Here is a 27,804-nt window from a genome sequence, read left to right on the forward strand (position 1 = left end):
TTGTTGGGACACAATCACACCCATTCATTTTTATGTTGTGGTTGCTTTGGCACAACATCAGCAGAATTAAGTCGTTACAGCAGAGACTGTGTAGCCTGCAAAGCTGAAAATATTTTCTATCTGGTTCTTTTTTTTTTTTTTTCCCATGTCTTGTTAACTTTGGAGGAGGATCCCATCTATCCAGAGCACCTTGATTACTCCTGTGTCATCACAAAATGCAAAATAAAATCATATCAAACTTTTTACTCAGGAGCTAATTGTTTAATGTGCTGTAAGTTGTTTTCTTTTTATTTTATTTATTTTTTTATTTTTTAAACTTTACATAATTGTATTAGTTTTGCCAAATATCAAAATGAATCCGCCATAGGTATACATGTGTTCCCCATCCTGAACCCTCCTCCCTCCTCCCTCCCCATACCATCCCTCTTTACAGAAAAAATTTGCAAACCCCTGTTCTAGGTCAGTAGTCAACATGAAGACTGTCACAAGCAGGGAAGGTGCTGGGACCATCTTCCTTCATTTGAAAATACCAGCATCCTCCTGGAGAAAGAAGTCTATGAAACTCTGACATTTCCATGTGTGAACGCTGTTACGATCCTCAGATTCTTAATAGGCATTCTGAGTTTCTACATCAACATAATCTTTGTATTATTTTGGAGGACTAAGAGCCAAGTAGCCAGTGGATATTTTAAATTTTGTCATTCTAAAAAATAAAATCCAAAATTCTTCAGTTCTTTGGGGGAGATAAATTTACCTAATTTTTTTTTGTGGTTTTCTTCTGAGATTTAGCATTTCTGTCTTCCAGGACACATTGCCTTTCACACAAGGCTAAAGTCTTTTCTGGTTAGATTGTGTTGCTGGAGTCTATGTGTGCAAGGTTTGAGCCAGCCATTTAAATTACTCCTTAAGTGATTGTTAGAGTGTCCCAGGTAGCCTGTAGTTAACTTGTTATATCTGTCTATTCAGTCATCTCTCCATGTTTGCTTCATTTACGGTGAAGATGTGAAGAGAGACGTATTTGATGAACTGCCCGGGTTTTTCATTACCTTTTCTGGAAGTGATAAATTCCTCCCTGGACAGCATTAAATTATACTTGTAAAACTCCAACAACTTTAGAGTGTACATTCTGATATCTGTTGTATTTGTGTGTACAGTTTTAAGTTTTTTTTCCCCTTGGTCATTTAACAGTGAATATGACACAGCCCAATGTGCATTTAAGTCTTTACTTGTGCAATGCATTGACATTTAGTCATAAACATGTATTAACTATTTTATTTTTGTATGTGTGTGTGTCTTAATAAATTGTGTTCCTTAGGCAACTTGTTCCAGCGATGGCATGTTCCTCTAGAACTCCAGATGACAAGACAAATGGCTAGCTCTGGTCCATCAGGGGGCAAAATCGATAATTCTGTATTAGTCCTTATTGTGGGCTTATCAACAATAGGAGCTGGTGCATATGTAAGTAGAAAAGCACCTTGTGTAAAGAAGCTGCCAAACAGCTCCCATTAATAGACTCAGTACTACTCTGCTTTAAGACTTTTACAACTAATTCTCCTTTCTCTTTTTGGAAGAATTTCCAAAGAGCCTTCTTTAGAGTGCCTACTATCTAATAGTCTGTGAGAACCAATTTGAGAATGACTGAAATTTCATCTCTCATTGATGATCTTTGCTCTTTGCACTTGTCTTTTTACTCTTTACTTGAAAGCTTCTGCGTTTCCTTAGATTTGACTAATCTATGGAATTGTATATTTTCTCTTGGATATAATGCACTAACCTATGAATAAGGTCAAAATTCATTGCAGCTCCTTAGCACAATATTTGATTTTGACCCATTTGCCAAATATTGTATTTTTCCTTGGCTTGGGATAATAAACATTTAAAAACAATAATCTTCAGTTCAGCATTCCCTGAAAGAAAAACTTATCCAGGAACCTCATCCAAAGACTAAATTCTAGAAGTAGGTCTAGTATATCTCCAGGTTTAAGATGGAGTTTGTGTGAGGTGAGAAATGTGCTTTAAACTGTTATATAGTATTACCACAATAATATCCCCTTAAATGAACTGTGATCAGCTTAGCTGGTGACAGAGGAATTATTCTGTGGGCATTTTTTTTAACTTGGCAGAGTTTACTGTGACTAAGCAGATCAGTCTAAAGCTGGATCATGTAAGGTTGAGTGAACCAACTTAGATAACACTTAGTAATGCCCTTGATTGAAGGAAGCTGTTTATTTTACTTATTGAGAGCAAATGGTTGGACAACATTACAATTTTAGTTCTTTCTACATTGGTAAGAGGGTGAACTTATCTTTGTTACTGGATCACTGCATTAAAAAAAGGGGGGGACATGAAAATTATTTGACGTCACTTAGATGATCATTCTCTGACCTAACTCCAAATGCACAAGCAAAGTAGATAGTTCTTGCCAGCTGTGAGGTGAATCAGAGTAAGAACTAGGTGAGCTCTGTCTGGTGACAGACTTTGAGGATATATACATTCTCCTCCAATCCTGGAACAGCATTTGTTTTTCTTTTTAGCACAGGGTAACCAAAAACACTTCCCTGCCTTTATATTGAATGTTTCTTCATTAATACTTAGTGCTTTTTCTATTTCCCTTTGTTTCTTTCTTGGCCTTATCTTTACCTACAGTTGTGCAGTGTCATCATCTAGGACCCCCTTCTAGATCACTAGCGTCTACAGGTGCTTCTGGGAAAGATGGCAGCAGCCTAGTATACTTCTTAATTGTAGGAGCAACAGTCACTGGGGCAGGAGTTTATTATGTAAGATACTTACACTCAAATATATTTTGGGGGTAGGGTGGGTGAGACCATGGCACTAATGAAAACTTGATCCATTAGAACATGATGAAACATTCATGGCATGTGCTTTCTAGGTATTTATTAAAGGGACATTGTCAGTCACTAGGGAGTCCTTTATTCTTCAAACTGTTAAAGTCTTACTGGAAATATCTAAAGCCATATATTTAATGATTGCTATAAATCCTTGTCATCAACCCTGTCTTTGAAACTTTTGCCAATTTCATAATTCTTTTTTTATGATGCTAAATTATATTGTGCTTTAGTGCTGCATACCTAACAAGATAGTCTCAAAGAGTAAACACTGAGTAAGCAAGTAAAGATGACTTGAACATCATCCATTTTGAATCATTTTAGGTAAAATATAATTTCTGTGTTTTGTGGGAAACAGCAAATTAACCCTACTTTTATTGTGAAAGGGCATTTTATTGAATGCTTCTGAGGAAGTCCAAAAAGCCATAAAAATTGCAGTGTTCTCCACACTCACCCCCAGCCTCTATTTCAACTAAGTTCATTTGGCAGTGTCCCTTTTGTAATCTGTATGTAATTTGGTCAAACTAGTGGCTGAAGTGGTATAAGCTAATGCATTTGTGTCAACTGCTTTCTTAAATGCCTCTCTCATTATTTAGATACTACCCTCTAAGCCTTTAACTTTTCCATTTCATAGCTCTCTCAACTTTTCCCATCAGTTCCACCCCATTCATTCAGAAATAGATTTTAGGTGTTCATATCTGATATGTTTGTAACATTTGAAACCCATTAAACCTCTGGTTCATGTTGCTGTACCAGAGTTGGATGGCCTCCACAGAGCTGGCCAGGCGAATCTCTTAATGCCAGGCCACAGAACAGGGCCATTCATACTGTTGCTTCCTCTTGTCTTAGAAATGTCTGTGAAGCACAAGTTCCTCTTAAGCCATTCAGTTAAATGCCTCATTGCCCTCTGTGTTTATCCAACACTGGTAATAATAAAGCTGCTGTATTATGGTGGTTTTAGGTTAAATGATAAGCTTTTGTCTACCTACAACTTATCAAACTATTGTGTTTTGTTTTAGATTACATTTTAAATCATTTAAAACATGATCTGAGGTGACTTAGATTTGTCAGTGAGCAGAGGAGCCTGGTGAGCTACATACAGTCCATGGGGTTGCAAAGAGGCAGACACTGCTGAGTGTGCACGCACGCGTGCACACACACACACACACACCCAGAGCCAAAGTGGCCTTTAGAATATTTAATGAGATTTAGTATTTGAGCCATTGTTCAACTGATAGGACCACATTGCCTCACTCAGAAAATGAACTGTTACCTTTCATATTCGTTTAAGTGGAATAGATGCCATTATATTCATCTGTTTAGAACAGTTGTCTGCTAACGTATTTCAGGATTTTGTAGTTTTTTTTTTTTTTAACCTGACATGTATTCATGTCACTGACTGGAAATCTGCAAACTGGGGAGACAGAGACCCTTGGGGGAAAAGTTAATTTTTATTTAGTAGGTCTGTAACTTATTTTTATATCAGAACATTTACTTAAAAGCTAAATATATAAATATATGACAAACCTCTTTCTTGTTCTTTCCCCAGTAAACCTCAAGGTATTTCTTGGTCTCCTCTTCCCTGATGTGTGAAGCCAATAGGAGGTGTGAGAGGGCCTAGGCTATTATTGGATATCTGTCTCAGTGTGAACATGACCCCAGTTTACTTCTCTGTTCACTCGCAGTGATCAGCTTAAAGCCATCTTTTTAGGTAGAAATCCCTTTCTTAAATATTTTTTCAAGGAATGAGTAAATGCTGGACTTGTATATATTGCCAAGATTTAAAATAAAAACTCTTCCTGAAATTAGTGTTACTTGAATTCAGTTTATGAATTTGATGAATTTAGTGGTAAATTCAAGGAATAACCATTATCTTTTAACATACAGCACTTAATTTTCTAATCCATTCATGTTGTATATTAGATGTTTCCAGGCTGATAAATGTCAAGTGCAAATCTGAGAATTCAGGTTCCTTAATGCAGTACATTGCCTAGTGGATTACTCTGTAAGAGAATCATATTATTCTTAAAACATATTTTTATGCTACTTCCTCTGATTATCCTTACTTTTTCCTCCAATTAATTAATAATGTGGGATTTCAGCTGACATATGGTCACTTAAATTTCTGTCTTGTTGACCCTGTGGGTTACAAAAAGAGCAAAAGTGTTATAATGAAAAAAAGTCGTTCTTGCCTACTGCTTTTTAAAATATCTTCAATAAATTCTGATGCTGAATTAAAAAAAGAAAACTAGTCAGTTCTAATGCTGTGTTAAAAAAAAACCTAGCCCTTCAATTTGAAAGGATAGAGAAGATCAGTTCAGTTAGGTTCAGTTCAGTCGCTCAGTCGTGTCCGACTTTTTGCGACCCCATGAATCGCAGCATGCCAGGCCTCCCTGTCCATCACGAGCTCCCGGAGTTCACTCAGACTCACGTCCATCGAGTCAGTGATGCCATCCAGCCATCTCATCCTCTGTCATCCCCTTCTCCTCCTGCCCCCAATCCCTCCCAGCATCAGAGTCTTTTCCAATGAGTCAACTCTTGGCATGAGGTGGCCAAAGTATTGGAGTTTCAGCTTTAGCATCATTCCTTCCAAAGACATCCCAGGGCTGATCGCCTTCAGAATGGACTGGTTGGATCTCCTTGCAGTCCAAGGGACTCTCAAGAGTCTTCTCCAGCACCACACTTCAAAAGCATCAATTCTTCGGCGCTCAGCCTTCTTCACAGTCCAACTCTCACATCCATACATGACCACAGGAAAAACCATAGCCTTGACTAGATGGACCTTTGTTGGCAAAGTAATGTCTCTGCTTTTTAATATGCTATCTAGGTTGGTCATAACCTTCCTTCCAAGGAGTAAGCATCTTTTAATTTCATGGCTGCAGTCACCATATGCAGTGATTTTGGAGCCCAAAAAAATAAAGTCTATCACTGTTTCCACTGTTTCCCCATCTATTTCCCATGAAGTGATGGGACTGGATGCCATGATCTTCGTTTTCTGAATGTTGAGCTTTAAGCCAAACTTTTTCACTCTCCTCTTTCACTTTCATCAAGAGGCTTTTTAGTTCGTCTTTACTTTCTGCCATAAGGGTGGTGTCATCTGCATATCTGAGGTTATTGATATTTCTCCTGGCAATCTTGATTCCAGCTTGTGTTTCTTCCAGTCCAGAGTTTCTCATGATGTACTCTGCATATAAGTTAAATAAGCAGGGTGATAATATACAGCCTTGACATACTCCTTTTCCTATTTGGAACCAGTCTGTTGTTCCATGTCCAGTTCTAACTGTTGCTTCCTGACCTGCATACAGATTTCTCAAGAGGCAGGTCAGATGGTCTGGTATTCCCATATCTTTCAGAATTTCCCACAGTTTATTGTGATCCACACAGTCAAAGGTTTTGGTATAGTCAATAAAGCAGAAATAGATGTTTTTCTGGAACTCTCTTGCTTTTTCCATGATCCAGTGGATGTTGGCAATTTGATCTCTGGTTCCTCTGCCTTTTCTAAAACCAGCTTAAACATCAGGAAGTTCACGGTTCACATATTGCTAAAGCCTGGCTTGGAGAATTTTGAGCATTACTTTACTAGCGTGTGAGATGAGTGCAATTGTGCAGTAGTTTGAGCATTCTTTGGCATTGCCTTTCTTTGGGATTGGAATGAAAACTGACCTTTTCCAGTCCTGTGGCCACTGCTGAGTTTTCCAAATTTGCTGGCATATTGAGTGCAGCACTTTCACAGCATCATCTTTCAGGATTTGGAATAGCTCAACTGGCATTCCATCACCTCCACTAGCTTTGTTCGTAGTGATGCTTTCTAAGGCCCACTTGACTTCACATTCCAGGATGTCTGGCTCTAGGTGAGTGATCACACCATCGTGATTATCTGGGTCGTGAAGATCTTTTTTGTACAGTTCTTCTGTGTATTCTTGCCACCAGATAGTATATTTTAAATACAGTAGTTGTTTAAGTGAGATGTTTGCCCATTAAGTATCTGAGTGTCATTAAAGAACAGGCCTTTGAGGGAAAGATGGGTTGCTCTATGAGACTAGGCTTATTGGTGGTCATGCTTCAGGACGTTATCTAAGTCCTGTGATACTTAGATAACTTGGGACATCTTCCAAGATAACTTATGGCCCAGCTTCCTACCCAGGACCCTATAGGTTGGTTTCACAGCTAGTATCCAGCAGAGTCCAAAACCTCTTTTATAAAGTTTAGCTCTTCCTAGCACTTTATTCTTCCAGTATAAAGTATTTTTCTTTTTTCTTCAGCTGTACCTTCAGAATTAAACATGAGGAAAATTCTTCACATAGAGCCTAAGGAAATCTGAAACTGGAACATTTTCATCTGTTTACCTGTATTCTTTCCACACCAAGTGTGTACACACTAAATATTTTTTTTATTTCTTAAGAAAACATTTTTGCCTTAGTGATTCTAACACAGAAGAACTAACTTCATATAGACAAAAGCTTCTCATTTAATTGAAAGATAATGAATGTTACTTATGATGTGTGCTAGCTAGCTGTATGATGAAATAAATTTTCTCCGTGTTTGGGTCTACAGGCCTACAAGACAATAAAAGATGACAAAAAAAGATACAATGAAAGAATTTCAGGGTTAGGGCTGACACCAGAAGAGAAACAGAAAAGAGCCACATCATCTGGTGAGTATGATTTGAGACTCAATATATAAAGGGAAAATTATAGACAATTTGCTATGTTTTGCAGGTATCTTGTGGACATGATGATACTGTGAGATTGTAAACTTCCAGAAACTATGGTATTACAAGTGTTTGACTGTAATTTAGGTTTGAGAATAAACTTAGTGATTAGTGATTGGTTGTTTTTCTTTATATTAAACTCTTAAAAGGCAAGCTTTAAATTAAAAAATGCAAGCTTGGCAAAGATACTTATTGGAAAAGAGATGAAAGCCTTTTTTTCCCCCAGTGAGGATATTCTTTTGGTCTGTTTTGTTCCCCTTGTGAGTCTTTGGAGTTCAGAGTTGTTCAAGATGTGTTTGTTTGCCTAAAGCATGTAGCACTAGCCATCATTTCCATCCCACACTTCTGGCTTGAAAATGAATGAAAATGAATGAAAACATTCTCAGGAATGTTTTAATCCTTTAATAAACCCCACAACTCCAGGTAGGCCATTTCCATCACTTTCCTCCATAACACCTCCTTATTCTTGAACACTGTTTAGTAATCCCCAATTGATCTGCTCAGTTTTCCCCCATTATTACTAATAAAAGGTGAAACTGAACTTGATATTTTCCTGTTGGCCATTAAGAAATTAAATGGGCAGGACAGAAGCCTTCGAATATATACTTTCTAGTATATTTGAGAAATAGCTAAACATTGAAGCAGGCAGTGGCACCCCACTCCAGTGCTCTTGCCTGGAAAGTCCATGGATGGAGGAGCCTGGTGCACTGTAGTCCATGGGGTGGCTAAGAGTCAGACACGACTGAGCAACTTCATTTTCACTTTTCATTTTCATACATTGGAGGAAGAAATGGCAACCCACTCCAGTGTTCTTGCCTGGAGAATCCCAGGGACAGGGGAGCCTGGTGGGCTGCCGTCTGTGGGGTCGCACAGAGTCGGACACGACTGAAGCAACTTAGCAGCAGCAGCAGGTTCTAGTTCTCAGAGGCTTAGTGAGTCAATGACCTTGGCCACATCATTCACCTCTTTTTTTGAGTATTCTTCACTTATCACAGGGATGCTTCCTGTTCCTGTCGTTTCAGAAGATGTGACGTTTGTTAAGATTAATGTACTTGCAGTGTTTTACTAGCTTTTTATATAAAGGATTGAGTCAAGTTCAAGGTGATTTTTTTTTAATAGTGGCAAGGAGTCATCTGAGACTTAAAAAATACTCACCTTGTCTGATCTTCTGCTTATAGCTCTGGAAGGAGAGCCAGAACCCCAAGTGAGGATACCAAGTCATGTTCCGTTCCTGCTCATCGGTGGAGGCACTGCTGCTTTTGCTGCAGCCAGATCCATCCGGGCTCGGGATCCTGGAGCCAGGGTAAGGCACACACTGTCTTGCTTGACATGGAAGGTGTGGTCCACAAGCACTTAGCCAACATGAGCACTTTGACATTTGCCTCTTAAACAACTTGGCTGTGATAAGTATCATTATTTTGTGTCCAAAGGTACTGATTGTATCTGAAGATCCTGAGCTGCCTTACATGAGACCTCCTCTTTCAAAAGAACTGTGGTTTTCAGATGACCCGAATGTCACAAAGACACTACGATTCAAACAATGGAATGGAAAAGAGCGAAGGTGTGTTCACTTATGTAAAATGGGCCCAACCAGCAACTTCAGCTGGTTGTACTGTCTCTTCAGCACAGAGAGTAAGACAGGATTTAGCAGGAACTGCACACAGCACATAAGACAGGTGACTTGGCAGCACTCCGGAGTCCGCTGTAGTACACACTTAGAGCGAGTGTATAGCTTAGAGCGAACATCAGGCTGTAGTGGCAAGAGTCCTGGATTCTGTTAACCAGTGCTACCAATAGCTGAAGTTATAATGTTGGCCTCTGAAGTACTCATGCCCCTGTTCCCAGGACCTTGTATTAGACTTCGAAGAGCAGCTCAGCCTGTGTGGTCACGTCTTCACACTTGCCTAGGCATGTCCCATAAAAGCAGAACAAAAGACACTGTTCTATGGCACTTTCTTTGACACCCCAGGAGACATTCAGAATTGCAGGGATACAGTGGGAACACTAAGGAAGAAACTCTTTATTAAAATCTTTGCATGAGAGACTTAGGAATACAAGTCAAGAAGCCCTTTCCTTTAAAAGGCTCCTTGGATCTCCTGAGTCCAGTACCATGTTCTTGGGTATCAGTTTTTATCCTTGTTAGTGGATCCCTTTGACACTGGACTAAATTTTATAAATCTACCTACCTCCCTCACTTGTATCATGTCCTGTTATCAAGCAGGATGCATACTTCCAATTATGTGTGTATGCTTAATTGGTTAGTTGTGTCCAATTCTTTGCAACCCCTTGGACTAAAGTCTCCTCTGTCTATGGGACTCTCTAGGCAAGAATACTGGAGTGGGTTGCCATTTACTCCTCTAGGGGATCTTCTTGACCCAGGGATCGAACCCACGTTTCCTGCATCTCCTGCATTGGCAGGTGGATTCTTTACCACTGAGCCACCTGGGAAGCCCTCCAATTAGGTTGTTGTGCTCAGTCGCATCTGACTCTGTGCAATCCCACAAACTGTAGCACCCTCCTCAGCTCCTCTGTCCATGGGATTCTCCAGGTTACCCATCCCTTAATTAATCCCTCATAGACGGTATCTGCTATTTGATGTGAGATCATCTCAGGAGCTAGACCAAGTTGTCCAGTGATCAGTGCCATCCTGGACAGCTTGTGTGGGTGGATGTGAGTACCAGCACCTCGGCCACTCCTCAAGCCTTGACTTTGAAAGGAACCTAAATGCAGAGCACGATTTCTCAACCTCGGCACTATTGACATGGAAGGTTGGATAATTTTTTGTTTTAGGGGCCTGGTCTGCATACTGTTGGATGTTTCACAGCATCCCTGGCTTCTACCCCCTAGATACCAGAACCATCCCTCCAGCAAAGCTGTTGGAGCCAAGAATGTATCCAGATTGTTCCCATGACCAAGATTTAGTGCCCTTGGGCACCTACTTGAGAAAATATTCCTGAAAGCTTTCCGTGGTGGAACCAATTTTTCTGAACCTCTGGGGGAAGTTGATAGCCATTCCACGTACTTATAACTTTTTCTCTCTTTTCTCTGTACAGCATATATTTCCAGCCACCTTCTTTTTACGTCTCTGCTCAGGACCTGCCTCGTGTTGAAAATGGTGGTGTGGCCGTCCTCACTGGGAAGAAGGTGAGCTAGTAGGCTGCTTTCTTAGTCAAGCTCCACCTATGTGCCCACAGGGGCAGCAAGGATGGTGACTTGCATTCCCACTGGCCCTTCCGTCTGTCTGTCACTGTAGTTCATCAAAGAAAGAGCAAGTCATTTTAAGGTTTAATATTGCCAGTCGGTACTAATTAGTGTGTCTCCCAGGGGAAAGCACTGTCTCTAGCCTAGAGTAGCAGGCTAGCTAAACCTTCCCAGGGAAGTCAGGTCATTGGAGACCATGACTCTGAGGCTGTTCCTTCTCCTGATTGGCTCCTCTGCCTTTCCTCCTCCTTTCTGTTTTTCCACACTAACATTTCTTTGGGATTATTGATGACAGGAGATTGACAAATGTATATTATTCAGGATAGTAAAAAAAATTCAGGCATGACATCAGCATGGAAAATATTGTTGGATTTTACAAAGGTGAGTGCCTGAATACCGGGGTGGGCAGTGACTGGAATACGGGGGTGGGCAGTGACTGTTAGGGTTCAGGGAGGGTTTTGTTTGCTTGCATTTTGTTTTGTGTTTGTTAACAGGAGGGAAGTCTAGAATGTGTCTGTAAACTACTGGCAACATTCCAGTAGAGAGGGAAGGACTATCAGAAGTAGCAAGGCCCAGAAGAGATGGGATCCAGAGCTTGAGTGGAAGTACTGACCTTTGATAAGGACAGGTTTATTTCTCCTATACGGGGATGTTAGGTGGAGAAGATGGATATGGGTTGGTGGATAAGCTGGTAAGAAGACTGTATTAAGTATCCCCTATGTGTAGCACACAGGCCCTGCCTTCTAGGGGCTAACGGTATTAGGCAAAAATGTGAGCAGATAATCATAACATAGATTTGGAATAAGAAAGAAATTTGGTGTATTGTGGGAATTACTGGGAAGTGTGCCCAGTATAATGATGGAAAAGCTTCCTGGAGAAAGCAGTCTCCTTCTATAGAATGGGGAATATGATGAAATGAAGTAGCATTCACCAGCTTAGAGAAAAGTGAAGAACATTCAAGTGAAAAAGAATAACATAAGCAAAGGCACAAAGGGGTGAAAAAGCGTGTTTGGTGCAGGGAAATACAAGCAGCTCGGGACTGATAGAGCAGGAAGTTAAGGAGTGACAGGAGATGAGAAAGCAGGAAGTTAGGGGCCTGATGGTTGAGCTCTGTCGTGTGAAAGATCTTGAGTTTTATGACATTGACCCTGAGGAGTTGTTGAGTTTTAGACAAGAATATAAAGCAGTTGGGTTGAATTTTAAGTAATCACTCGGTTGGCTGTGAAGAGAATGGATTTCAGGAAAACAAGACTAGAAAGAGACCATTTCAAAGACTTTTTTAATAATCCATGTGAAAGATGGTGGGAGTCCACATAAGGGCAGTAGTGCTGATGGTGATTAAGAAGAAGTAAGCACAGTATGAAAATGCTTTATGTGCGTTCAATTACATCATGGTGCCCTTCACAATAATCTTATGAGGTGGGCACTATTAATATTTCCATTTTACAGAGAAAGAAATGGAGATTTAAAAGAGGTGAAGTATCTTGCTTGAGATTACATAGTTAATAAGTAGTAGAGGCAGAATTTGAGCCCCAGATCTCTCTGATTGGAGAATTCTGATTCCAGAGCCCAAGCTCTTAATACCATCATTGTATAGCTTCCTAACAGAAAGGTGATGAAGAGTAGGGAACAGACTAAAAGCATAAAGTCAAACTTGGTGGGGTGTGGTGGTGACCGATTGGAGGAAGAACATGAGAGAGGAGAGAGGCGAAGATGACTTTCTGATTTTCAGCTTGTGTGGTAGATGGTAGTACACCCCCACATAAGAGAGACATTGCAAGAGGAAGACCTAGTTTAAGGGGGACATGACATTTCATTTGGGACTGTTAAGTATTAACTAGAATATCTGTGTGGATATGCCCTAAGGGCAGTGTTGAAGACATGACTGTAATGTTCAGAGTAGAGTTCTGGGCTCAGATATGGATGGGGAATCGTCCACGTACGAGTCAGAATTGAGACCATGAGAGTAGGTGAGGCCCCCCCATGGAGAACTGAGGTAGTCATGTCAGAAGAGGAGTGAAGGAAAGATGGAGCCCTGTGGAACCCAAATTTCAGGCAACAGGCTTAAGAAAAAGTGTCCTAAAAGGAGACTAGGAAAGAAGTATTAAAAGGGCAGGATGAGACGAGCCCAGGGCCGGGGCCAGGGTTGGAGAGAGTTTCAAGGAGGAGGATGTGAGCCAGGGTATTACCACAGCAAAAGAATCTGCTAACAAAGGAATTCTAAAATGACCCATTACATTTAGCTGTTCAGATATCATTGTGAAGTTAGAAAAGAGGAGAAACTACTCGTTCAGAAAGTTTAAATGACAAAACGGAGATGGCATTGGGCAACAGCTGGAGGAGGACATACATAGAATCAAAAGTGGTACATTTAGGATGGGGCAGACTTAAACATGTCAGTGGGCTAAGGTAGAAGATGTCACAAGAGAGATGGGGGAGTGAGTGGCTGACTAACAGGAGAGAGAGGAAGGGTAAGAGTCAGGCATAGAAACGAGACAGAAAGGCCACCTCATCCCAGTAACTGGCAGAGAGGAAGTGAAGTCTGTATTCAGGGGTTAGGAGGTGGGAACTATTATGGGAAGCTGAGGAAGTTCACATCTAATGGCTTCACTTGAGTTTGCAGTAAACTAGGATACCAGGTTGGAGAGGGCAGTGGCACCCCACTCTAGATCTCTTGCCTGGAAAATCCCATGGACGGAGGAGCCTGGTAGGCTGCAGTCCATGGGGTCGCTAAGAGTCGGACACGACTGAGCGACTTTACTTTGACTTTTTACTTTCACGCATTGGAGAAGGAAATAGCAACCCACTCCAGTGTTCTTGCCTGGAGAATCCCAGGGACAGGGGAGCCTGGTGGTCTGCCGTCTATGGGGTCGCACAGAGTCAGACACGACTGAAGCGACTTAGCAGCAGCAGCAGCAGCAGGATACCAGGTAGGTTACCTGAGAGGTTTGAGTCAATGGGTTGGATTGAGGAGGGAGCTTACCCAGGACAAATCAAAGGTGGCTAAAGTAGCTACTCACCCATCCCATCTGTTTATATCATGGCCCCCTGGACAGCTTGACCCAGTGCACCTGTCATATGTTTCTAGCACTACTTGCACTGTCCTTATTAGAGCGTTTCTCATGCTTAATTACAGTGCTTATTAAATTATCTGTCTTGGCTGCTGCACTCTGAAGGCAGCAAGGTATCAGTTTTTCTCAACATTGTGTCCCCAGCACTTAGCACAGCACTTGACACATGAAAGTGCTAGTCACTCAGTCATGTCCAACTCTTCATGACGTCATGACTATATAGCCCACCAGTCTCCTCTGTCCATGGAATTCTCCAGGCAAGAATACTGGAGTGGGTTGCCATTCTCTTTTCCAGGGGAACTTCCCGGCCCAGGGATCGAACCCATGTCTCCCACATTGCAGACAGATTCCTTACCATCTGAGCCACCAGGGAAGCCCAACACATACTAGGTGTTTAATAAATATGTCTTGAATGAATGGTCTCACTGCTCGTAAGGAGTGGAGTGGAGCCAGAAACCCCAGTCTCCCTGACTGCAAAACTCAAGCTCTTCATCATAAGGAGCAGGGTGCATGGAAATGAGGGATGCTGGCAAGAGCACAGTTTGAGAAATCTACCATTGGCCCAGATTAGATGGAATGGAACAGCCCACTGGGTAAATGGAGAAAATCAGAAACAAGGAAAGGTGCCAGTGGGACTGAGAGAAAGCTGGAAGGATGGCAGACTGTGACCAAAGAGTGAGATATTTGATGTAGAAGTTTGAGAGAGAGGATTTGGATGTGGCTTAGAGGAAAAATACGAGCCAGGTGCCGAGGACTTCAGTGACTGAGGGGTGACCAAGAGCAGGCCGGATAACACTTGAGTTGTAGGGGATATAGGTCAGTGTCCTTCAGAGGGGATGAGGGCACGAGAGTACCTTGGAACCATCAGCAGCTATAATCCTTTCCTTGTGATGGGGAGAAGTGTGAGCGAGTGAGCAATCTCTACATATGAGCTGTCCTGTGCAGGCGGGGGGAGCTCAGGTTTAGTGAAAGCTAGAAATTGGGAGAAAGCATCCTACAAGAATGTTAAGGATATGAGAGAGTTGTTAACAAATAAGTAAGGGTCCCTGGACTTTGCTGGTGTTCACCGTGCTCCCAATGCAAGGGGCCCGGGTTCAATCCCTGGTCACGGAACTAGATCCTCCGTGCCACAACTAAGAGTTTGGAGGCCACAACTAGGACCCAGAGCTGCCACTTTTTTTTTTTTAAAGAAGGGTTCCAAAGAGCCAGGCAGAAAAGTCTGTCCCTATTCTCCATTCCCACAAATTGGGCATGAGCTTTGGGACACTAGGAACTTACTGTGATGTTGGCCACTTAGGAAATTATGACTCCTTGAAGAAATTGGTACCAGTGATTAGGTTTCTTAAGGATCACTTTAGGTCAAGAAGTAACTCTTCTCATTGGGCTGATGACTGCCAGGTTCAGGTTTTTTTGGAGGGTGATGCAAGTGTTCCAGAATTATATAGTGATGATGGCCACACAACTTATGAATATACTAAAACCCACTGAATTGTACACTTAAAAATGGTGAATTGTATGTTGTATGAGTGATATCTCAATAAACATTTTTAAAGTGAATTTATCCCTTTCTGTGTGTGTATGTTTGGCGGGACCAGGTAGTACAGCTGGATGTGAGAGGCAATGTGGCAAAACTTAATGATGGCTCTCAAATAACCTACGAAAAGTGCCTGATTGCAACAGGTGAGTACTTCTGGAGATAGCTTCATTCCCTGATAGAGCTCCCTTGAGTTTTACTGTAAAGACATTACTAAGAAAACTGAAACCCAGACTCTGAAGTGGATGTCTTCCCTTGGTGCAAAGCATGGCTATCTAACTACAAGCATCTGAGCAATAGCCCCTCTGGACAGTCCTTACTGTTCCCTCTGCTAAAGGCAGGGATGGCTATTGAAAAGGATTGCCTTTCCCTTCTTAGCCTTTGTCCTCTGCCCTGAAAGTGATATAACCTCATGGCTTCATTGCCACTTTCAACCAGAAATCAAGAGAGGGGTTTGAAGCAGTTGCTTCAACAAACATGACTGTGCTTTCTGGTGAATCCTCATGAAAAAGTAGGAGAGAATGGGAGCAAAAAGTGAGGCCTTCTGGCCATCTACAGGGAGGGTGGGCCCTTTGAGGAGAGACTCTCAAATCTGCTTTTCAAAGGAAATTGATATAAGCCTACTGCGGGGACGAGTGGAAGGAAAACAAAGCCTTGTTGCGAGTTGATGCTTCTGTTGGGCCAGCTTCTGCTTGTTGGGCTAAAGGGTTTTTCTCCTCTGATTTCCAGGAGGCACTCCAAGAAGTCTCTCTGCCATTGATAGGGCTGGAGCAGAGGTGAAGAGTAGAACAACACTTTTCAGAAAGGTAATTGTCAGCTTTAGTGCTTTTGTCGGTTTTGAAGAGGTAGCATAATCTCGTGGCCCCAAGTACCCACCTGGGAATTGGGAGATCTGGGTTCTATCTATGGCTCTTCCACAGACTTATTATCTGGCCTTGAGCAAATCACTTCCTCTCTCTGCACCTCAAATACCTCACTCAAGAGTTTTGAGCTCCTAGGTAAAAAATACATTTAGCGTTTTTTATTGCTTGTTATAGTTCCTTCCGATGTCCCTTCCACAGTTGTTTTTTTTCTTTTTTTCTGATGCACTTGAGTCATTGAAACTCCTTAGAGCCCCTTGGCATTTTTCACTGCAAATGCTATTGTGGAGACTTTGGGGAGAAAAGTTAAGAGTACCTAAGTGAAAAAGAGGAAGGAGTTGCGTCTTAACACAATGTTCTACTTATGAAAACTGAAAATTTCCAGCCACTTCTATAGGTATTGGGAAAGATTTTTACTATCCTTTAAATTCTTAATACAACAAGGTTTGTCAGCCTTGGCACTCTTGGCATTTTGGACCGGATAACTGTTTGTGGTGAGGGGATGGACTGTAGGGTGTTTAGCAGTGTCCATGGACTCCACCCACTAGCTTCAGGTAGTACCTGTGACAGCCAAAAACGCCACAGACAATGTCAGATATTCCCTGGGGGAGAGGGGGCATGCCTGTCCCCAGTTGAGAACTACTGTTAATAGAGTGTTACATTGGAGAAAGAAATTTGCATCAATAAAATAGAAGCTGTAATTGAGCCACTTCATACAAGGAGAAGATTTTATGTGCAAATTACTGTTGTCAAAGATTTATCAGAAAATATTTCCTAGTATTATCATTGTATACCCCTTTGGGAAATCAATGGATTAAACTGGTGTGATTCTACAGATCGAAGACTTTAGAACCTTAGAGAAGATTTCCCGAGAAGTCAAGTCAATTACGATTATTGGTGGAGGCTTTCTTGGTAGCGAACTGGCCTGTGCTCTTGGCAGAAAGGGTGAGTATTGGGGAGTGACCTCCATTTTCTTTCTCTGGCCTTATAGCACATGCTTTTCAGAGATGCATTTGCCAGCATCAGTAGAAAGGGGTCGATTAATGTTTACATGATGAAAAACTAATCACAGAGCTTAGCTCTGATGTGGGTCACCTTAGTGATTGAAAGGCTTTCATCCAAGCAGCTGAGCAGTGCTGCTTTCTTTCCTTTTCCTCTCACCTCTAGGCCAGAACTGCTTAGAAATAAAATATTAAGGAAAGTGAGTTATTAAGATGGTAGGGGCAGTGTAGACTAAAGAACTGCATGTATCTTTGAACTGCTGCTCCCCATAAAAGTCAAAGACTTCTTTCCGACACATGATGGTTCGCAGCTTGACTTATCTGTGAGTTCCAGTTCGAATGTTTCACAGCAGTCATTTGTTTTCTTACCGTGGTTTTTCAGCTGTGTGAAATCAGAGCATCTTCTCAGGAGGGTGCATACTATTCAAGCTTGGAAGGCACTTGTGTAAGCCTGGGTGTATGTGCACCGACTTCACTGTATGTCCCTGAATCCAGGGACAAGTTCTGGCACCTGTTGTGTTTGCCATGTGGATGGATGCCCTTGTGCCCTAGTGGCCCAGAAATGGGTGCTCTGGCCCAGGTCGCGGCCTTGCCTTGTGTGCAGTAGATGGCTATCGCTGGCCCCTTTACTTCTCTTCCTGGGGTTGGCCTTTGCCTCCTGCTTTACCTACTCTGTTTCTTCTTCCCAGCTCGAGCCTCAGGCACAGAAGTGATTCAGCTTTTTCCTGAGAAAGGAAATATGGGGAAGGTCCTCCCCGAATACCTCAGCAACTGGACCATGGAAAAAGTCCGACGAGGTAGAGACACTCTTTCCATATGCTCCCACTCTTGTCTGGAGTTAGTTAGAACTGGCAGAGTTTGCTTCTTTGGGAACCCCCTGTACATAAGCCTTACCGGCTGCCAGGTGAAAAGTTTCCACCATTCTCCTGTCAACTGGCTTCATGTAGGTGTTATGAATCTGATGCAGCAGATTCCTGGAAGTGCCGGAAATGAACTGTGGGTGTGGGTGCCTGTGGCTCTCCAAGGCCGCCCGTGTGCTGACGAGTCCTGGTTTTGTGGGGGATGCCTCTCGTCTGTTGTGAGGGTGGTGGGCTCACAGGCTCAGCCTCATGTCTCGTTTGCCTTCCAGAGGGGGTTAAGGTGCTGCCTAGTGCTATTGTGCAATCAGTTGGAGTCAGCGCTGGCAGGTTACTCATCAAGCTGAAAGATGGCCGGAAGGTAAGGAGGGGAAGACAGGCTGCCAGAAGACCTTCCAACCCTGCCCTGCCCTGCCCTGTTTCCTCATTCTTACTCCTTCATTTGATACCCATAGATTAGTTGTCTTGGCAGTTGCCATTGACCTGTCATAATTTTCTGAATGAACTGTCCTCTACTAAAATAAAAATGATGGGAGCCGGCATAGACACCTGGGAACCATTTCCCATATCCCCTTCTTGTGTATGTCACACACTTTTGAGACCTTCTACGGTGGCAGATTTCTGTTCGGATGGAAGGGGGTATGTATGTGTGCAGGCGTGACACTTTATGAAATGGAACTTAGAACCTCTTTATCAGAGTTAATCAGTGATTTTTTGATAAAGCCCCAATTTTTAGTGACGTGATATACAGTTGCTCCAACCATAGGTATATGAGGAAACTGTGATCATTGACTGAATTCTTTCTGTCCTCAGGTAGAAACTGACCACATAGTGGCAGCCGTGGGCCTGGAGCCCAATGTTGAGTTGGCCAAGACTGGTGGATTAGAGATAGACTCTGATTTTGGTGGCTTCCGGGTAAATGCAGAGCTCCAGGCCCGCTCTAACATCTGGGTGGTAAGTGTGCGGTGATGGCCTGACCAGATGCAGTGCGTTGGCTCGGGCCTGGGCGCAAGTCTGCCTGGTGTTGCTCAGAGATTCAGCAGCAGCCTGCTCAAAAAGGGTCTCTGTGTTTGGAAGCTGAGGGTAGACAGCAGAAGCTTGTGAACTGTTCAGTTTACAGGATCAGGTCTGGCCTCATGCCACAGGCTTCTGGAAAAGGAAGTGAATGGTGCACATGGCCACAGAAGTAGGCCTCTCCCGGTTCCGCTGTTGGCAGCAGCCATCAGCATCCCCTTGATAGGCGTGTGTGCAGCTTTCAGACTGATCTGCTGTTCCTTTTGCCTGAACACGAGTCCAGTTTTGTAACATTCTCTGGAAAGGAAAATTACTCCATTTTCATTTTCCTTGAGTACTATTTTTAGGTGTTTTTAAAAATCTGTTACAACACAAACAGGACTATAGTATGTAAGAACATGAGGTAATTTCCCTATTGTTAGATCATAACAAGTGTATTGTGTTTGATTATGGACTCTGCAACCAAGGACGTAGGAACTTTGAAGGGTGTTTTTCCCTTAAAGCTCTTTTTTTTTTTTAAAGATACATTGTACTGGATTTTTTTACAATTGTTATAAAAGCCATACATGCTCTGTGTGGAAAACGCAGCCAAAAAGAAGAAAGGGAGTCCTCAGCAGCAGCCACGGATATTTGGGTGTATTTCCTTCCCTTCATTTCCTAGCACATAGGTGTTTTTCTTTGTTGTAGACAGTCATGGCAAGCATACTACGTATAAACCTTTGTATTCTTTTCTCTTTCACTTAACGTTCAAATGTAAGTTTTTTCCACATTGCTTCCAATTCTGTGAACAGTGTAATGACTGTATAATACTCCGTTTGGTGGATCTCAGAATTTATCTCCCCACTGCTCATATGTTGGATTTTTAGGTTGCTTTGGGGGTATCTGAATAGCCACAAAGATGAACAAAGAGTGAGAGAGCTAACAAGCCACCACATCCTCCGTGAAGCTGGCCTTGTTCACCTCCAGCCAGCAGGGGGTTCTCTCTCTGCTTGAAACCCTGAGCTCACTCACTGCATTCCTCTTGTATGGCACACCATCAGTGCAACAGTGCCACACCTTCCTCAGTGCTTGTACACTCCATGTGGGCAGGGTCTGTGTCAGGCATGTCTCTGCAGCCCAGACAGTATGATGCGCTGTACACAGTAAATACTCTGGAAATACTTGCTGAATGAATGAATGAATATTGAATGATCAAAAAAAAAATCTCACCTTGGAAAAGATTTCTAGGTAAGAGGCAGTCACATCTAAAAACTGGTTTCCACACAGGAAAAAATATTCTGCAAATCCTGGTTATTAAATACCCTGTTTCTGCTAAAGGGCAGAACCAGAAGAAAGTGCAAGCTGGAGCATGCAGAACTGAGGTTAGCTTTGAGGAAGCATCTGATGTTTTTTTAAAAATGGAAGCGTATCTGTTTTTGATACTGTAGGTATGATTCCAACCTGTGGATGGAAAATGTTAGTTAACATCACAAGCATTTTTTTGAACCCCCAAAGTTTATGTTCTGTCCTTAACTTGCTTTTTTTCTTTAATCATATGTCATGTAACATATTTGTCTCCAAAGGCAGGAGATGCCGCATGTTTCTACGATATAAAGTTGGGTAGGAGGCGGGTAGAGCACCATGATCATGCTGTTGTGAGCGGAAGATTGGCTGGAGAGAATATGACTGGAGCTGCTAAGCCGTACTGGCATCAGTCAATGTTCTGGTAATAGTTTTGTGCTTTGAGGACTCAGTCGGTTAGAACACAGAATTAATGGAGCCAGAATCATATGGTTTGGTTTCCTTGTGGGCCAGTTAGCTTCATACAGAGGGTAAAAAAATTGCATCTCATGTCTGTGCTTTCTACCCCTGAGCCATCTTCTGGTAAAAGGACTCCATTCGACCTAAGTTTGAACAGGTGAATGAATGGAGATGGCACTAGAACTTCTGCTAAAATAACTCAGAGTTGGAGCTACAGTAGGTAGGACAGAAGTGTGCTCTTAGATAAAGACAGAAGTATATTTTCTTTGTTCTTTGCTGCTGATGCTCAGGAGCCCAACCTACAAACAAAGACAGCCCACTCATGTAACTCTTAAAATAAGCAATTCAGAGTCAGACAAATATAGGCAGCTTTCTGGATAATGAAAAGTTAGTGATGGATATTCCTGAGTACTGGAGCTGGCCCTGTTTGGCCCACTCTCATCTTGTTGATTTGAAAGATGGGATACATTAAAAAAAAAAAAAAAAAACTTAAAGGTTTCAGAAACCTCTAAGCCGTTTCTGTTGAGAAAATTCTCAGCTGATGGCAGTACATTTCAGGATGATCACGCACAGTTTCATGAGTGGGCAGCAAAACAAATAATAGATGGATCTCGGGGTCAACATGTGTAAGATAATATACTTAGGAAAAGAATAGCTCTACAATTGTCAGTTTCCGTGAACAGAATCCAAGAAGTCATTGTAGACTGTTCCCTGAAGACACCAGTCCAATGAGCTTCTTTGGCCAAGAAGATAACAAAATATAGGGCCCCAGAAACAAAACAGCTCAAGTCACTGAGATGATTACAAAACCATGGCGTGCCTCTGCCACCAATATTCCATGAACTTCCTAGCATGATGATGATAGGAAAAGTTTCCAAGAAGAACAAAGAAAATAAAATGACCAAGTGAGCCAAGGTGCCTCTGTATAGAAAGCATTTCAGCTTTGAAAAAATGAAAGCTAAGAGGAAATGATGCAAAGTAAAGTAAGGAAGTTTATCAGTTAATAAAACCACAAAATATCTCACATTCTGAGTTCCATAGATATGGAGCACTCTTTAAAGTTTCAAAAAGGCATCTTTGAAAAGAGGTAAAGGGAAGTAGTGAATAGTAAATGTGGGGATGTCATCCCGCCCCAGATGTGGTGTATGGTATAAACACATGATAAAATTTTAAAACATATAGATTACAGTATGGATCTGCAATATGCATAGTGGCTTGTTAAGGAAAAATAAAAACTGTTTGGGATAATCGTGCTTTCTCACAGTTGTCCCCAGATGCCCTAGCAGGCGAGAGATCACTTTGGGATTTCTCTTGCCACCAGGTTCTTTGGTTGGCACGAAAGCATGGTTGTTGTCATAGAGAAAACATTCTGCCACACCATTCTTGACAGTACTCTGACAGAATACCTTCTCTGTCCTTCCTCAGGAGTGATTTGGGCCCCGATGTTGGCTATGAAGCGATTGGTCTGGTGGACAGTAGCTTGCCCACAGTCGGTGTTTTTGCAAAAGCAACTGCACAGGACAACCCCAAATCTGCCACAGAGCAGTCAGGTAAGGAAGCCCAGCCTCTTCTCGTGAAGAGTATTGAAAAGTATTGAAGAGTATTAAGCTGTGGTCCAAATCCTCCCAAACAAGGGCTTTCTGTATTGGCCAGGGGGAACCTGTGAAAGCCACTCTTCATGGTGTGCTTTAAAACACACCAGACCCAAAGTCCTTACTCTTCAGTGGTCTGAGAGCTGGTGAAATCAGGTATCCTGGTCAGAGCATAGATGGTTACAGTGGGTGTTATCCTAGACTCTGGACGGTAGGTAACTCAATGACTGAAAGTCTAGTTTTTCTGGATGGACTAGGAAGACTGGTGTGATGAAGAAAACTTGTACTTTTTCAGTGCCACCCCCTCTTTTTTTTGCTTCCTGCTGATCCCAAGAACGAGGCCCAAGAACCTTAGTGTGGGACCTGCTCCCTTCCTTGTGCCTTGGACAGTGAAGAACTGGGCTGAGTAGTTCTTCCATACTCAGTCGCTCAGTCATGTCTGATTCTTCACAACCCCATGGACTGTAGCCCGCCAGGCTCCTGGGATTTCCCAGACAAGAATATTGGAGTGGGTTGCCATGCCCTCCTCCAGGGGATCTTCTGACCCAGGGATTGAACCCATATCTCCTGTATGGGCAGACAGAGTCTTTACAGGGCCACCTGGGAAGCCCAGGTAGTTCTTAAGCCGCCTCTAGTTCCAGTTGTCAGATCTGAACACCAGGTTTTCTTTAGACAGGAAGCAAAGAATATCTCTCTTGAAATGAATGTCTCTCCCACACACATCTCTTTCATTAACTCCCAGGCCTCTTCTCTCTCCCTTCGTGACATTGGCTGAAGTTATTTAACCTCTGTGTCCTCCTATTAGAGGCATTTTAAGGACAAATTGCTCTTTAAGGAGAAAGCAAGACATATGGATATAAGGGTCTTGTTCATGTATAATCTAAGTGGATTACATTATTACTCCTTAATTTGGACCTCTCCTGGGAAGTGGATCCCCGGAGGAGGACCCAGGGACTTATAAACTGCAGGTCACTGCTCTGTCCACCAGGCAGTATTACCTGAAGCCTGGTTCTCAGAAGACAAAGTACCCTCTCCCCAGGCTGCTGCCACCACCCCACCCAGGAGGAAACACTTGCACTACGGTTTTTCCCTTTAGAAGTGCCTTCTGCTTTGGCCAGAGTGTCTCTAATGATGCTAAGAGAACTTTCTGCCATAGTGGCAGTGTTCTGTCTTCTGTCCGAAACATTAGCCACTTGGCACATATGGCTCTTCAGCACTTGAAATGTGGTTAGTGCAAACGTGCTACATTGCTTCAGTCACATCCTAGGAATTTCCCAGGCCAGAATACTGGAGTGGATTGTCATTTCCCTCCTCCAGGGGATCTTCGCAACCCAGGTATCAAACCCACATCTCTTATGACTCTGGCACTGGTAGGCAGGTTCTTTACCACTAGCGCCACCTGGGAAGCTCAAGAAGAAAGGCTTCCCTGACCGGGAATCAAACCGGAGCTTCAGTGGTGAGAGCAGCTAATCCTAACCACTAGACCACCAGGGAGCGTTGGGTTTCACAAATGAACTGGTTTGGCAAATGAGGAACTGGATTTTACATTTTTTGTTCAATTTTAATGAAAATTAAACTTCAATTGTGAATTAATTTTAATTAGGATAACTATACCTAACTAGTGGCTATTGTACTGACCGTAGCTCTAGGATGTTTCTCAGACGACAAGAATAAGTCTTCTGTAATTTGAAAAAGATACCAGGAAATATCCGTAGAGTCAATTTAAAATGAGATAGAAAGTTTGGGGTCAGACTGACCCAGTGCCCAGCAACTGGCAAGGAAGAGCTTTTGTTGGCTCTGTCAATGGAGAGGAGCTGGAGAAGACCAGTGTTTACTGAGGCAGCATAGAAAAACAAATCATCTAGAAGCAGCCTGAAGCAGGTGTTGAAAGATACTTGCCTTCTAGAATTTCCAAGCGCATAATAAGTGACTTTGTTTTGTTTTGACTTTGCTTGTTTGTTTGGGGGGTTGACCACAGGCACTGGTATCCGATCAGAGAGCGAGACAGAGTCTGAGGCCTCGGACATCCCTGTTCCTCCCAGCAACCCTGCAGTCCCCCAGGTCCCCACCCAAGGGGAGGACTACGGCAAAGGTGTCATCTTCTACCTCAGGGACAAAGTGGTGGTGGGGATCGTGCTGTGGAACATCTTCAACCGGATGCCAATAGCACGGAAGGTAGGTGCCAGCACAGCTCTGAGAGGAAGATAGGGGTGTGGGCGGAAGCTGCTCCTGTGACTTCATCAGCTGTCCTGCCATGCACTGTCCTCCCAGGTCAGACTGGGCCTGAGCAGAACAAGGTGTCGCCTTGGCTCAGGAATGTTTCTTTCTTTCTTTTTTTATAAAAGGAATGTTTCTTTTTCACTCAGGACACGGTTGGGTGGCGTCCTCACTTGGGCTTTGCAGAAAGCCCTTCCCACAACTCCCTCCCGGTGTGGAGTGGGGGCTGGCCTGGCCCGCACACACACGAAGTGAGTTAGACTCCTTGTTCCTCTGTCCCTCAGATTATTAAGGACGGTGAGCAACATGAAGATCTCAATGAAGTAGCCAAGCTCTTCAACATTCATGAAGACTGAAGCCCTCGCCCTGAGTAGCAGGCAGGCTCTTGGCTGTCCCTGAGAACAGCTTAGATGAGTAAAGGAGCATTTTTTTTTTATTCAGCAGACTTCCTCTGAATGTATGGGTATGAATGATCAAGTCCTTTGTGAATATTTCAACCATGTAGGCAAATTCTTAATGTTCACATCATTAAATAAAACCTGATTCTTCTAAATTCTCTTCTCTTTGAAAGGGAGCGAGTGGGTGAAGGGAGGAAAGCTGTGCGAATGAGAGAGCAGGCCAGTTGGAAGCATTCCCAAATAGACCATCTTTCTTGGCCTCCTTCTCCTTGCTTCACACTCTCAGCTTCTTTCAGTTTCCTGAACTCCCTCGCCTTCCAGACCTCTTTGTACAGACCTGCTATGGCCTCTTCCCGCAGAACTTGACCCCTCTCCCCTCCTCTGGGGAAAATCGCCATCTCTGAAGACTTTCCTGATCCTCCCAAGCCTGTTCCTTGCTTACATGTCCCCCTGCTGCTCTGCAGCTCCCTGGAAGCCAAAACTCTGGGTTTCCTGTCTTCTCACGGTTCTCTCTCCAGAGCTGGGCATAGGGCTCATAGTAGGTGCTCAGTGAAACATTGAATGAGCACACACATAAACATGTGGACTCCACTCTGCTCTACCTGGGGCACCTCCCCTGTGTACCCCCCAGCCCAGAACTGAATTGGTCGTGGGAGGGGAGAGCAGAAAAGACATTTACTGCAAACGGAAACAGAGGTTCGGAGACCAGTGCTTCAGGGCTAAGCTTGGAGTCTGACTCGTGGAGGGATCTTGGTCTCTTCAACTCCTCCACTCACTGTCCCCCAAACTAGAAATTTCCCTCCCCTATCCCCTTTTATCTCAAATAGGCTTATAGGCATGCCTCACCTTATAGATGATTTCCTGGGAAGAGAAGTCAAAGTTTCATAAATCAACTCATATTTTACATTTCAAATTACTTAACTTTTAAAAATCAAATCTTAATTTCTATTAAGAGGAAAGTTTTACTACTTTCAAGAGTCCTATTGGGAATCTTTTTCTAAAGAGAAAATAATTACCAGGCTGGATTTTGTTATCGGTATTGGGTTTGTTTAAAGGGAGTAGCAGCTATAATGAAATCCCTTCTGGACACTAGAACGGGACATATGTCCACTTTAAGAGTTAGCTGCACTAGAACAGCTTCTTACCATATATATACACGTTTAGTGAAGTATGATCTGAGGCATGACATACCTAAATCCATAGGTATAAAACTCATCTAGTATTCTGTGAAACGGGACTTATTATATAGTGATTGCTGCTTACAGAGATGGTACCAAGACACTGTAAGACCCTGAAGCATTTAAATCATTTTTTAAAAAGGTCAAATTGTGATTTGCCTTGTTTCACTGTTAGGTGCAGTTTCGTCTAATTCTTTGACAGTTGCCATCCTTGCATGGAATGTCATAATAATTCAGTTAACTAAAATGAAAGGATCTGTTCTTCTATTCAGTGTTCATTGAATACCTACTAGGAGCCATGTAGATGGCAGAATAGGAAGATGGAGAAAACATGGCTACTTCTCCTAAGGAGCTGCTGGTGGCAGTGAGGAAAGCAGACACATGAACCCAGAAGCATAATATAGTCAGTTGTGTCCACAGGAAGATACAAAAAGCCCTGTAGGCACGAGAAGAATGGAGATCAGCCAGAGCACCCGTCCTTTGTCAATCACTGCTGCTGGATCACTTCCTAAAGCATCACTTGGTCCACGTCCCCCGACCCTACAGCATAGGACCAACATACACTGACTTCCTGTCATTAGTCATATCAAGTCCCAACCTCGGCCCCCTCTGCCCTGTGGGCCACCTTTGAACATGCATATGCGCAGACACATAAACATCTGGTTTATCTCCACTTTTAAACTTTTGTTTGTGCTCTTCACATCTGAAACACCGCCCCTGTTCCCTTCTACATATCTAAATCCCGCTTATCTTTCAAGTCCCGGATGAAATCCCACCATGGTGACGTAGTACCAGCTGGACTAGTGCCCACACATGATTTCATCTTTGAACTTCAGTTGCACTTACTGCCTTTGAACTTGATTGTCCTTTAAGTAGTCTCCTCATTATTAGTGTTCACTCCCTAAATTGGCTGTAAGCTCTCCCAGAGCAGACTTTTTCCTCAGGATGGGGACAACGTTCCCTATCCCCCTCGAAAACCCTGGCAAAGTGCTGACCAAGTCTTTGGTTGCTGGATGATGCTAGATAACGGGGCTTATTGTAAAAGTGAGCCTCTGCCTTGGGGCCTCAGTTCTCTGTAATCCAGGTTATCAGACCTCCGTTACTTCACCCACTGCTACTTAGCCCAGGATGTGTTTCATCCTGGGATGAAACCCAGGATGTGGGATCCTGGGTCTCCAAGGATCACAAGGAACAAATCCAAGGACCAATTTCTGACTACAGACAAGCAGTGCCAGCTGAGGTTTGGCCCTTGATAGCTGGCCTGTGATTAGCTGGGCCGCAGAACAGGGCTGGTCACACCCTGTGAAGTTGGGGCTCTGCCAAAATATCAAGCTTTTGGGGCTCACCCACTTGACCGCAGCCTCGCTTCTCTTTGCCATTTTACAAATGATACCTGGTGGTGCCTTGGCCCCACTTCAGGATGGTGCTGACGTTTGCCCGGCCACCTGTAGGACACACATGGTGAGAGATGTCCTCGTACTTGAGCTGGCAAGATGGACCTGAGGGGAGGGAGTGTGTTTGATTGGAAAGGGGTCAGAGTAAGCCTCTTAGTGGAGGATGAGGTCAACATGTGGGACTTTCTTC

At 43.0% G+C, this 27,804-nt stretch overlaps 1 protein-coding gene across 1 annotated transcript in view; it reads left to right on the forward strand.

The window, feature by feature from the left end:
• The window catches only part of AIFM1 (apoptosis inducing factor mitochondria associated 1), a 30,792-nt gene extending 5,588 nt beyond the window's left edge, over positions 1 to 25,204 (forward strand). Inside the window, exons 2-16 of the mRNA XM_005908293.2 lie at positions 1,316 to 1,458; positions 7,401 to 7,500; positions 8,736 to 8,860; positions 8,988 to 9,118; positions 10,611 to 10,701; positions 15,425 to 15,509; positions 16,093 to 16,169; positions 17,060 to 17,168; positions 17,914 to 18,021; positions 18,354 to 18,442; positions 18,895 to 19,035; positions 20,658 to 20,800; positions 22,261 to 22,385; positions 24,406 to 24,602; positions 24,929 to 25,204. Of these exons, the coding sequence (XP_005908355.1) occupies positions 1,316 to 1,458; positions 7,401 to 7,500; positions 8,736 to 8,860; positions 8,988 to 9,118; positions 10,611 to 10,701; positions 15,425 to 15,509; positions 16,093 to 16,169; positions 17,060 to 17,168; positions 17,914 to 18,021; positions 18,354 to 18,442; positions 18,895 to 19,035; positions 20,658 to 20,800; positions 22,261 to 22,385; positions 24,406 to 24,602; positions 24,929 to 25,000 (1,736 nt within the window). The 3' untranslated portion in view covers positions 25,001 to 25,204. The remainder of the gene's footprint in view (positions 1 to 1,315; positions 1,459 to 7,400; positions 7,501 to 8,735; positions 8,861 to 8,987; positions 9,119 to 10,610; positions 10,702 to 15,424; positions 15,510 to 16,092; positions 16,170 to 17,059; positions 17,169 to 17,913; positions 18,022 to 18,353; positions 18,443 to 18,894; positions 19,036 to 20,657; positions 20,801 to 22,260; positions 22,386 to 24,405; positions 24,603 to 24,928) is intronic.
• Positions 25,205 to 27,804: the final 2,600 nt, after the last annotated feature.

This window comes from Bos mutus, chromosome X (genome assembly GCF_027580195.1).
Source record: "Bos mutus isolate GX-2022 chromosome X, NWIPB_WYAK_1.1, whole genome shotgun sequence".
In the NCBI taxonomy this organism is placed as follows: Eukaryota; Metazoa; Chordata; class Mammalia; order Artiodactyla; family Bovidae; genus Bos; species Bos mutus.